This window comes from Scyliorhinus torazame, chromosome 7, assembly GCF_047496885.1.
Source record: "Scyliorhinus torazame isolate Kashiwa2021f chromosome 7, sScyTor2.1, whole genome shotgun sequence".
NCBI classification, from domain to species: domain Eukaryota; kingdom Metazoa; phylum Chordata; class Chondrichthyes; order Carcharhiniformes; family Scyliorhinidae; genus Scyliorhinus; species Scyliorhinus torazame.
Genome location: NC_092713.1, coordinates 145,222,207 through 145,234,965, shown reverse-complemented (window position 1 = coordinate 145,234,965; position 12,759 = coordinate 145,222,207). Strand labels below are relative to the sequence as shown.

Below are 12,759 nucleotides of genomic sequence, written 5' to 3'. Positions count from 1 at the left end.
GCTTTTCATTTTCCTTTTCATTCCAGGTCTACAGACCATTCTGCCGGAGCACTTGCGGGAGCGGTTTGTCGAAGCTGCTCTAAGTTACATTGCCTGTAACTCGGAGGGCAGCTTCATCTGCAAGAACCATGATTGCTGGTGCCAGTGCACATCAAAATACCCAGAGTGTAACTGCCCTTACATGGACATCCAAGCCTTGGAGGACAGCCTGCTGTGGATAACAGACACCTGGACCAACTACAACAAAGAGTTTGAAGTGTCGGGTGAGCACACACATTTATTTCTCCTTGGGAGCTCTTGGTGGAGTTTGCGCGAACCCAAATAGAGGATAATACAGGGATAATAGTCCAAAGCTTGAGATGTCAGTGTTGAGAAATCAGAGATTCATTGACTGTCTGGCTTCATCTTCATATTATACAGAGATGGATTGAGTTGCAATAGGATTGTGAATGCTGTTGTACATAAATTTCTCTATACTCCAATAGCATGCCATACCACTCAGCTGAAGCTAGAGGCCACACTGTTTGAGAATATTTGCACAGACTTGATCCGACTCAATCTTTGCTGTGTGTCACCACATTCTTTAAGAGTGAGTCTTGATTCAGGCATCAGTTAGGGTGGTGGATAAAGTTAATCTGCTTTGAAGAGTGCCTGCTTGCTCAGCCTGCCGAGGGGTGAATGTGCCACAATCAAAAAAGGTGAACGTTTTTCCTGACAACTCTTAATACTTGACGTTGTTCCAATGCAAAAAGACATCAAGCCTTTCAGCAGCGAAGCAGGATATAGCACAAGTGGAAAGAAGCTGGGTGACATTTGTGTATCTTCCGGCGTCCAGTTCCAGAACTCAACAATAGGAGCAGTCTCGAGTAAGGTCCAACGAAGTGAGTAGCATTCCAAGACGGAGGAGGGAGAACCAAGGAAGCAGTAGCATAATGTAGAAGAGGCTCTGAACAGACCAAGTCTCTACAAAGTCTACCTGCCCAGCTGACTTTCAAAAATAGGTATCAGTAACAAGCTGATTAGAAACAGGTTATCTCAGAGATGAGTCAATATATTAAACTCTGTTATCTCAGAGATGAGTCAATTTATTCCCTCAGCACACCCCAGGCCAGAATCAATGGGATGAACAGAAATTGTTAGTCAAGTGTGCAGCCATGGTCAGCTGAGATGGGGAATTAAATTTGTGCGATGCAGCCATATTAATAAGGCATGCTGTGTCTGTGCCATCATTTAGTGTTCTGTCCACATGATTGATAAACATAACAGACTTCAAGAAAAAGTAATGGTTGTGAGGGATCATTGGGTTGTGAAAGGTACTCTGCAGTTCCTTGACTTGTTAACCCAGAAATAATTTTCGCAATCCAGGCCTCTTGCAGAAAAATTGTGATGTGAAAAATGCCTCATGAATTTCAGCGCACGCTCCAAACTGGGCTTGTGCTCGTTAAAAAAAGAGCATCTCATAATTTGGATGGATGACTTTGGTTGGATGAATTACTAGAGGTGTCCTTACATGACCTCCCATCTCCAATCACAAATGGCCTTTTATCCAATCTCTAATATTTGTGTAACTAATAAACAAAAATATTCAAAGACTTTGTATGATGCTCTTATGATTTCCCCCTCAGATGTTTCCCTCAGTACTCCGGAAGATTAATTATTAATTGCAAGAGACTTTGGGATAATCCTGGAGCATTTCCAACTCCTATTCGCCAGTGGAATCCAAACACTTATAGACATTTTATTCTTTACCAGCCTTCGGCTTGTTTCAGTGATAAAAATAAAATACCGGTATATTCTACAGCTTAAAATGTGACAGCTCTGCTGGTGGTAGCATTTAACCTTTGAAAAGAGTTTGATCGTAAAATGGAGCTTAACTAATGTCAGTTTGGATAAAGAGATTTGAGGTTGAGTTGTGCAGCGATCAGTTCCGTCATTGTGTCGAGAATAATAAGACATTAAATGCGTACTCCGAATGATGCACCGAAAAGATAGAGTTCAAGTGGAAGATGCCTTGCTATTTGATTTTGCAAAGAGCCCGAAGAGTAAGATCCCTTCCTTCAACATAATGTTTCCAAATAGGACAAGCGCGTTTTGAGTCAATGTGGTGGGACAGCTAGGATTGGTTATTTGTGTTGCTATTAATGCAAAGTGTCATTTGATTCCATTTATTATAGAAATGAGGTTTTCATTGCTAAACATTTATGATGATTGTTCTCAAAATATGAAACTGCACTCCTCTGATGTGGAAATGTTTTTGAAGTATAATAAATGCCTCAAGTACATGTTGGTGATATGAGGTATCCTGAGACAGGCCGTGGAATTGGATGTGGTCCCAAAGCAGGAATTGTTTTGCAATGCATAATGAATATGATGGGTGTCTTTTCGCTTTAAAAAAAAGGCTGAGGAGTTACCAAATAGCGGTCTTTAAAACGGAGAGAATGTTTTTTTGAGGGAAGAAGAGCCGTACTCAACTCGAAACATTGACTAATTTCTCTTTCCACAGATGCTGCCAGACCTGCTGAGTATTCTATTTTTATTTCCAGTTGCTATTGTAATTTGCTTTTATTTTGTTAATGAAAGCCAACCTGTAATTTTTAAATGACTGGCGCATTCTGGCTGGAGTAGGTGCTGGGACAGGTTGCAGAAGCGAGAGTTGTTTACCAGAAGCGTGCTGCATTATGGCACAGCAGAGCAGAGGGCAGGCTCAAAGTTCCCAAATGCTGCATTGAATGCTTTGGTAGAGAGGAGGAGAGAGGTCCTCTAGCTAAAGAGATATCACAATAGATTTACTTCACTTGACTATTGTGGGCATCATGTAGATTTTTTGGGACATCCTCCTTCAGAGTGAACATTACAGTTACATGCTTCATTGTTTGGCTTTTGTTGCTTAACGAAGGGGACTGAGGGACATCTCACCTGTGTAAGAAACATTGCGTTGGTGTGTCCGAGATCACCTTTTATTGGATGGTAATTTGCGTGGTTTGATTTGATTTGATAAGTAAAGTCTCCATACTCCCAGATGACCATCGGCTGCTTTCCCATTTGAGGGGGAGAGCTGACTGGTGCAGATTTAATCTGAGGATCATCACACCTCAGCCAAGGATCTGACTGCTGCATATGGCGGGCGGGGACTCCTATTCCAGCAAGAATTGTGATCAAGGCACGTAACAGTTGTACCATTTTCCATAGCTGGCAGGATTCCTGGAGATGTGGTGTGGAGGGAAGGGGGGATTGATTTCTGCGGTTTGCTGTCAGTAATGTGGTGAATTGACTCCCCAGAGTGCTGCCAGTTGGCATCCTCAGAGTTCTAAAGTCCTTTTCACTGAGCCACCTTGACAGAATCGGGGGCACGTTTTTCATTTCAAAATTGTTTGGTGAATAATTTATTTATTTGAACTCTCAAAAATGTCCCCAGTGTTTTTCGCTTCTTCAACTCGTTCTCTTTGTGTAATTTGTTTTTTATTTGACCCTTTACACAGATGAGTTCAAGGTTTTTCTAAAGAAGCTGCCGACTGAGTATTTCCTGAATGCTTCGACCATCCTGCAGTTGTGGACAATGGACTTCAGTCTCCAGCACCGTTACGAGCAGCTGGAGGCCAGCCTGAAGGTGCTCTTCAACAAGGCGCAAAAGACCGTCCGCAAACTCTTCAGCCTAAGTAAGCGCTGCCAGAAACAACCGAAATTCGTCCTGCCCAGAGAAAGGTACAAGATATTCACACACAACAACATGAAGTAATTAAAATATTCTTCTGTCCACTCATTACTGAGACCTCAGAGAAAAAGTTCAGTATTTCAGTATAATGTATGATTGATATAATACATGACAAGGCCACTGTGCGTGTATGGTTGATGTTAAGGAATAGATGTACTTATAAGGTATCACATGATATAATAGAGGTTCAAAGGCATTTATTGGCTAACAAAGGAATTATTTTAAAAATTTGTACGTGGGAGGTGGGCATCACTTGGTAGGGCAACATTTATTGCCCAGCCCTAATTGCCCTTGTACAGAGGGCATTTAAGAGTCATACACATTGCTTAGGGTTTGCAGTCACATGTAGGTCAGATCGGGTAAGGATGATAGAGTTCCTTCCCTAAAGGGCATTAGTGAACCAGATGGGTTTTTACAGCAATCGACAATGGTTTTATGGTCATCATTAGACTTTTTTTTAAATTGCAGATTTCTCTTTAATTCAAATTTCACCATCTACCGTGGTGGGATTCAAACCTGGGTCCCTAGAGCAATATACGGAGTCTCTGGAATGTTCGTCCAGTGACAATACCACTCCACATCACTTCCCCTTAAGCATACAATGGTAGCTTTCATTGCCAACAATCATAAATATACAATAATAAAGATCATTAACAATTGAGTTGACACATCCTTCAGACACTTGGGATAAAATGCATTACTGAAAAATTTACTCCGTCACAGGTTTCGAGTTTGAGGGGATGGGCTAGCCAAGCCTTTTCGAATGCTGAAGTACCTATTCTAACTGACCTCCATGTAACCTTTCTTTCACATGGGTTATTTGGGAATCTGCATTTCAAAGTGTTCAGCAAAAATCGTGCTGCTTCTCCTTGTCCGTGTGATAACATGTTACTGGCAGAACTGGCTCGATGGACTGAATAGCCTACTCCTATTCCTATTCGCATACATTATCAGCTAAAGCTCTAACAGAAACATATTTAATAGGCAAAAGCTAAATGTAGGAATATTTGGGGTTTGCTGATTTGTGGGGTTTACTGATCTCATTTGATTGAGGGCAAGGATCAATCTGATTCCTTGTCTGTATGCTCAGCTTGACTGCAAATAGTGTAATTACAGACTGGTGGAGTTATCTCTGTGGGGGACCGTAAACCAAAATAATCAAATTGACCAAATGACTGCACCCCTGCTCCAACCAATGAAGAAAGTTGACCAACAAGACTTCACTTTTTGTCATTTTTATTTTAAAATGAATCAAGCAAATGATACTTCAAGAAAAAAGGTAAATTTCCCTTCAATATTCAATACAACAAAGATATGTGGGTGCTTGTAAATTTTGGAAGATATCACTCCCTACACCCATGTAGCACCATGTGCAAACTCACAGTCTTCCCAATTCAATCGATTTGACCCTTGAGTTGCATTAACCAGCAGGCGATTTCCATTCAAGGTCCCTAGATATGGTTCGCACTGGCAAAATGTACATCTACCAACCCTCTCTTACTTGGGTCACATCATTCTTGATGGTATAGTCTCCCAGAGTTCCTTTTCAACTGATCAACCAACCACACTGGTTCACTGTCTGGTCCTCTGATACGAGCTCTCAGCTCTTTTACATGCCTGAGTTATTCACAACACTTTGTAGGATTCAGGCCCTTTTAACTACTTCTCCAAAAAATTCAGGAATTCAATTTTTCTTCTTACTGCCAAAACAGAAAATTGTTCATCGAGCTTTGCTGGCTTCTCTGCACATGAATTGCTTTATTACGCTTCCTGACTCTGTCTTCTTTTTATTTTGTGTCTGCATCTGTACGCTGAGCATCTTCACCTCCCTGCTCTTCTGCTTGTAGCTCTCCTTCATGTCCTGTATCATGGTCTCAGTATTACCTTCCTTCCTGTTGGTACTGTGAGGTAATTCGGTGCAGAGTGTGGGAAGGTGCCTTTTCCCAATCATTTTGTTTTCCTTCTTCCGGCTTGTACCTGTTAATCTGCAGGGAGAGACCTGTTAATTTGAAAAAAAAGATAACATTGAAAAAAAATCTAATTAATACTTATCAATAAACTAGGTAGAGGAGTAACTAAACCTGAGGGCAGAGATTAGAACAAAGAACAAAGAACAAAGAAATGTACAGCACAGGAACAGGCCCTTCGGCCCTCCAAGCCCGTGCCGACCATGCTGCCCAACTAAACTACAATCTTCTACACTTCCTGGGTCCGTAATCTAACAATAATTCAAGTATTTATTTTAAATTAACTAACTAGAGCTTAAATGCCACTCAGCGGGGTGCAGTGCTCCAACTGTGAGATGTGGCAGATCTGTGACTCTTCCAGTGTTCCGGATGACTACATCTGTAGCAAGTGTACCCAAAGGCAGCTCTTCACAGACCGCGCGGTTTGGTTGGAGCAGCACTTGGATGCACTTAGAAGCATGCAGGTGGCGGAAATCATCATAGATAGGAGTTCTCGAGACATGGTCACACCCAAGGTGCAGGCAGACAGATGGGTGACTGCTAGAAAGGGCAGGCAATCAGTGCAGGAATCCCCTGTGATTGTCCCCCTCTCTAACAGGTATACCATTTTGGATGCTGTTGGGGGGGATCGCCTATCATGGGAAAACAACAGCAGCCAGAACAGTGGCACCGCAACTGGCTCTGTTGCTCAGTAGGGAAGGGCAAAGTGCAGGAGAGCAATAGTTATAGGGGACTCTATAGTAAGGGGCACAGATAGGTGCTTCTGTGGATGTAAGAGGGACTCCAGGATGGTATGTTGCCTCCCTGGTGCCAGGGTCAAAGACGTCTCTGAACGAACATAGGACATCCTGAAGGGGGAGGGAGAACAGCCAGAGGTCGTAGTACACATAGGTGCTAATGACATAGGCAGGAAGAGTGAAAAGGTCCTGCAGAAGGAGTTCAGGGAGTTATGCAGTAAGCTAAAAAGCAGGACCTCTAGGGTTGTAATCTCAGGATTACTCTCTGTGCCATGTGCCAGTGAAATATGAGGATAGTGCAGCTAAACACGTGGCTAAACTGGTGGTGTAGGAGGGAGGGTTTCAGATTTTTGGACCATTGGGATCTCTTCCGGGGCAGGTGGGACCTGTACAAGAAGGACCGGTTGCATCTAAACTAGAGTGCCACGAATATCCTGGCTGGGAGGTTTGTTCGAGTCACTCGGGAGGATTTAAATTAGTATGACAGGGGGGTGGGAACCAGAGCGTTAGCTTAGAAGGTGTAGTAACTGAAGGGGAAATAGAGGACCAAAACAAAAGAACTACATCACCCTCAGGCAGAGCAAGAAAGGTGACAAGTGTGAAAAGGGAGGTGGTCATTGCAGGATTGAGGGTGTTGTACCTAAATACGCGCAGTATACAGAACAAGGTAAATGAGCTTGTTGCGCACATTGAAATTGGCCGGTACGATGTTGTGGGCATCATTGAGACGTGGCTGCAAGGGGATCAGGGCTGGGATCTAAATATACAAGGATATGTGTCCTATCGAAAGGACAGGCAGATGGGCAAAGGAGGTGGGGATGCATTGTTAGTAAGGAATGAAATTAAATCGACAGCAAGGAACGATATAGGATCAGAGGGCCCTCTAGAAGTAGTCAGGCGGTGGGGCAGAAAATAAATCAGGACATAGAAAAGGCATGTAAAAAAGGCAATACTACAATAATCATGGGGGACTTCAATATGCAGGTGGACTGGGAAAATCAGGTTGGTAGTGGATCCCAAGAAAAGGAATTTGTGGAATGTCTAAGAGATGTTTTTTTGGAGCAGCTTGTGGCAGAGCCTACTAGGGAACAGGCAATTCTGGATTTAGTGATGTGTAATGAGGCAGACTTGATTAGGGAACTTAAGGTGAAGGAATTCTTAGGGAGCAGTGATCACAATATGATAGAATTTACCCTGCAGTTTGAGAGGGAGAAGCTGCAATCAGATGTAACAGTATTACAATTAAATAAGGGTAACTACAAAGACATGAGGGAGGAGCTGGACAGAGTTGATTGGAAAAGGAGTCCAGCAAGGAAGACAGTGGAACAGCAATGGCAGGAGTTTTGGGGGGTTATTCGGGAGACACAACAGAAATTCATCCCAAGGAGGAAGAAATATGCTAAGGGGAGGATAAGGCATCCATGGCTGACGAAGGAAGTCAAGGACAACATGAAAGCCAAAGAAAAAGCATACAAAATGGCGACGATTAGTGGGAAGCCAGAGGATTGGGAAGCCTTTAAAAGCGAGCAGAGGACAACTAAAAAAGCAATAAGGGGAGAGAAAATGAAGTATGACTGCAAACTAGCTAGTAATATCAAGGAAGATAGGAAGAGTTTTTGTCAATATATAAAAGGTAAGTGAGTGATAAAAATAGACATTGGACCACTGGAAAATGTGGCTGGAGAAGTAATAATAGGAAACAAAGAAATGGCAGATGAACTGAATAGTTACTTTGCATCAACCTTCACGGTGGAAGACAACAGTGTGCCAGAGCTCCAGGAGAACCCTGGGGCAAAGGTGAGTGCAGTGACCATCACTAAGGAGAAGGTTCTGGGGAAACTGAAAGGTCTGAAGGTGGATAAATCACCTGGACTGGATGGACTACACCCCAGGGTACTAAAAGAGATAGCTGAGGAGATTGTGGAGGCATTGGTGATGATCTTTCAGGAATCACTGGAGGCAGGAAGGGTCCCAGAGGACTGGAGAGTGGCTAATGTAACACCACTGTTTCAGAAGAGAGGGAGGCAGAAGCTGGGAAATTATAGGCCGGTTAGCCTGACTTCGGTCATTGGTACGATTTTAGAGTCCGTTATTAAAGATGAGATCGTGGAGTACTTGGAAGTGCATGATAAAATAGAACTGAGTCAGCACGGCTTCATTAAGGGGAGGTCATGTCTGACAATCTGTTAGAGTTCTTTGAGGAAGTGACAAGGAAGTTAGACAAAGGAGAACCAGTGGACGTGATTTATTTAGATTTCCAGAAGGCCTTTGACAAGGTGACGCATAGGAGACTGTTAAATAAGTTAAGAGCCCATGGTGTTCAGGGTAAAATCCCAGCATGGATAGAGGATTGGTTGACTGGCAGAAGGCAGAGAGTGGGGATAAAGGGGTCTTTTTCAGGATGGCAGCTGGTGACTGGTGGTGTGCCTCAGGGGTCGGTGCTGGGACCACAACTTTTCACAATGTACAATAATGATCTGGAGGAAGGAACTGAAGGCACGGTTGCCAAGTTTGCAAATGATACAAAGATCTGTAGAGGGACAGGTAGTATTGAGGAAACAGGTGAGCTTCAGAAGGACTTGGACAGGCTAGGAGAGTGGGCAAAGAAGTGGCAGATGGAATGCAATGTGGAAAAGTGTGAGGTTATGCACTTTGGAAGGAGAAATGGAGGCATATACTATTTTCTCAATGGGAAGATGCTTAGGAAATCAGAAGCACAAAGGATCTTGGGAGTCCTTGTTCACGATTCTCTTAAGGTTAACGTGCAGGTTCAGTCAGCATTTAGGGAGACAAATGCAATGTTAGCATTCATGTCGAGAGGACTAGAATACAAGACCAGGGATGTACTTCTTGGGCTATATAAAGCTCTGGTCAGACCCCATTTGGAGTATTGTGAGCAGTTTGGGGCCCCGTATTGAAGGATGGATTTGCTGGCCTTAGAAAGGGTCCAGAGGAGGTTCACAAGAATGATCCCTGGAATGAAGAGCTTGTCGTATGAGGAACGGTTGAGGACTCTGGGTCTATACTCGTTGGAGTTTAGAAGGATGAGGGGGTATCTTATTGAAACTTACAGGATACTGCGTGGCCTGGATAGAGTGGAAATGGAGAGAATATTTCCACTTGTAGGAAAAACTAGAAGCAGAGGACACCATCTCAGACTAAAGGGACGATCCTTTAAAACTTTAAGATTAGGAGGAATTTCTTCAGTCAGATGGTGGGGAATCTGTGGAACTCTTTGCCGCAGAAGGCTGTGGAGCCCAAATCACTGAGTGTCTTTAAGACAGAGATAGATAGGTTTTTGATCAATAAGAGGATCAGGGGTTATGGGGAGAAGGCAGGAGAATGGGGATGAGAAAAATATCAGCCATGATTGAATGGCGGAGCAGACTCGATGGGCTGAGTGGCCTAATTCTGCTCCTATGTCTTACGGTCTTATGGTCTTACTGCTTCGAGGTCAAGGGTTGCCAGGTTACATTGGCTGTTATTTAGTATCATCCAAGAAAATCAAACTGAACAATTTATAAATGGTTCTGTTTAAACATCTTTTCAAACAATTACAGATTCCACAGACGTTTTATAGCTTTATTAACTATTGCTTTATGTCAAACGTGGAGAATATTAAAAATTGTCATTGGTTGAATTGTAACTGAAAATTCTATGGTAATGCCCCGATTGGAAAAGCAGATGCACAATGCTTTAACTTTTGCTTGTTAAATACAGTTCTGTTAGAATGACAGTTTAAATTCAAAGGATATCCTGTCAGAGAGCTGTAGCCGATAGTGCATTTAATATATAAGATGGAATGTGTTGAATTTATTAAACAAACTAAAAAAGGATAACATCCACATATTTTACTGAGGGAAGAGATTGCAGTAGAATTACTACTGCTATTTAATAACGTTAGGAAAAGTTACAATGTTAAGCACTGACTTTCTAATGTATCTGTTATATTTAAGAACGGGTACAGAAGATGTCTCGGAACCTATTGATCAATCAACTTAATATCCATGATAGGAAAACTAATGGAATCACTGCTAATGAAGAGAATAGAAGAATGTTCCATAAAAAAGAGAAACGTAATGAGGAATAATCAGCATGGATTCATGAGGGAAAAACTTGCGTGGCCAACCGGTCAAATGGGTAACAGGTTTAGAACTCGGGCGACTGCTTGTGTGGAATTTGCATATTCCCCCCATATCTGCGTTGGTTTCCTCCGGGTGCTCCGGTTTTCTCTCACAGTCCAAAGGTGTGCAAGTTAGATGTGCATTGGCAATGCTAAATTGCCCTTGAGGGTGGGTTTGCAAGAATAGGATGGTGAATCGAGCCAAGGTAGGTTGCTCTTTCGAAGAGTTGGTGCAGGCTCGAAAGGCCGAATGACCTCTTTCTGCACTGTAGGGATTCTATGATTCTTTGATATAGGGCACGATCTATCGGTTGCATTGCAACGAAAAGGCAGTGTGGCCAGTAGATGCTGGGAGATCCCACTTACGGGATCTACCTGGCTCGCCAGGCCTTGTGAGATCTAACGTGATTTTGCGAGATGTCGCTATCTGAATGCCGCCCATAGTGGACGCGATCAGTATATTGAAAACCTGCTCAGTAGAGTGAGGCAGCTAGTCTCACTCTATTATGCGCCCCTGATCTACTCAAGACAATGGGGTCGAACCTCTTCGGCTCAGAGACCTCGGGTGAGCACCATTGAGTCACCACAAATTGGAACCAGATGGAACAGTACTTGTGGGGGTCTCGCAGGGAATCACTGGCACCAAGGTGGTTGCTCTATGGGCAGGATGGCACCCTGGCACTGCTGGTTCCACCTGTACCCTGGCACTGCCAGCCTGGCCACTTGGGAGCAAGCCTGGCACTGCCAGCTAGTGAGGGCACTGCCAGTATGCCAGGATGGCATTTGTTTCCTGGCAGGGATCAGGCCTAGGGGTGCCCTGTATGTGTGAAGTGGGGTGTGGGGAAGGTCAGGGACCCCCTTATAGGTGAGTTGGGTCTTTGAGGGGGTTCAGGGTTGGGTCCTAGTTCAAGAGATTGGGGTGCCATTTGAAAATGCTCTCCCGATCTCTTCCTGCACTGAAGAGTTGTGGTGAGCGAAGCTGAATTGCATCAGAGGCCCGATAGATTGCCTGGTGTTTCCCTGCGCTGTGCCACGGGACTCTGTTCCAATTTGGTTAGATTGCATCCATACTTTCCTCTTGTGGGGAAGAGCAAACCTGAGGCTGTCATTATGACATTGTCAATGAACCAGTCATGTATGAGGCATGTTTCATGGTTTTTTGTGGAGTTCACCAGTGTACAGTGTTTGAGAAGCACCTTGTAAATAAACCCCTTGCACAATGTTATACAAATTCGACGTGTGTCACCTCTGATTCTTTCTCTTTACTTCTACAACAAAAAAACATAACAAAGAGAAACTGGAGACCAGGTGCGGGATTCTCCGACCCCCCCCGCCGGGTCGGAGAATCGCCGGGGGCTGGCCTGAATCCCGCCCCCGCCGGTTGCCGAATTCTCCGGCACCGGATATTCGGCGGGGGCGGGAATCGCGCCGCGCCGGTTGGCGGGCCCCCCCGGCGATTCTCTGGCCCGCGATGGACCGAAGTCCCGCTGCTGGAATGCCTGTCCTGCCGGCGTGGATTAAACCACCTCTCTTACCGGCGGGACAAGGCGCGCGGGCGGGCTCCGGGGTCCTGGGGGGGGCGTGGGGCGATCTGGCCCCGGGGGGTGCCCCAACAGTGGCCTGGCCCGCGATCGGGGCCCACCGATCCGCGGGCGGGCCTGTGCCGTGGGGGCACTCTTTTCCTTCCGCCTTCGCCATCACCTCCACCATGGCGGAGGCGGAAGAGACCCCCTCCAGTGTGCATGCACGGGGATGCCATGAGCGGCCGCTGACGCTCCCGATCATGCGGCGCCCGGAGATGTCATTTCCGCGCCAGCTGACGGGGCACCAAAGGCCTTTCCCGCCAGCTGGCGGGGCGGAAATCAGTCCGGCGCGGGCCTAGCCCCTCAAGGTTAGGGCTCGGCTCCTCAAGATGTGGAGGATTCTGCGCCTTTGGGGCGGCGCGGTGCCGGACTGATTTGCACCGTTTTTGGCGCTGGTCGGCGGACATCGCGCCGATTACGGAGTATTTCACCCCAGCAGTCTGCAACTGCGACCATTCTCAGCTTAGTTGGGAGGATAACATTCATGTTACTACAGAGTTTAGTACACCCAGCTAAACCTGGTGACGGGTCAAATGATGAGTTAATGAATGTCTTGAAGGAACATTTCTCTCCCTGTCTACTGTTAATAGCTGAAAGATTCTGCTTAAGTGTCACTCACCTGAGGAAGGAGCAGTGC

At 45.0% G+C, this 12,759-nt stretch overlaps 1 protein-coding gene across 9 annotated transcripts in view; it reads left to right on the top strand.

Annotated features, from left to right (window-relative positions):
* Positions 1–12,759, top strand: part of LOC140426617 (BMP/retinoic acid-inducible neural-specific protein 3-like) — a 264,377-nt gene that overhangs the window by 195,509 nt on the left and 56,109 nt on the right. For 8 of the 9 annotated variants that reach the window (XM_072511613.1, XM_072511614.1, XM_072511615.1 and 5 more), the window contains exons 6-7: positions 27–263; positions 3,480–3,702. In XM_072511613.1, the coding sequence (XP_072367714.1) occupies positions 27–263; positions 3,480–3,702 (460 nt within the window). Of the gene's footprint in view, positions 1–26; positions 264–3,479; positions 3,733–12,759 lie in introns of all 9 variants that reach the window. The other variant, XM_072511620.1, reaches the window with a different exon arrangement.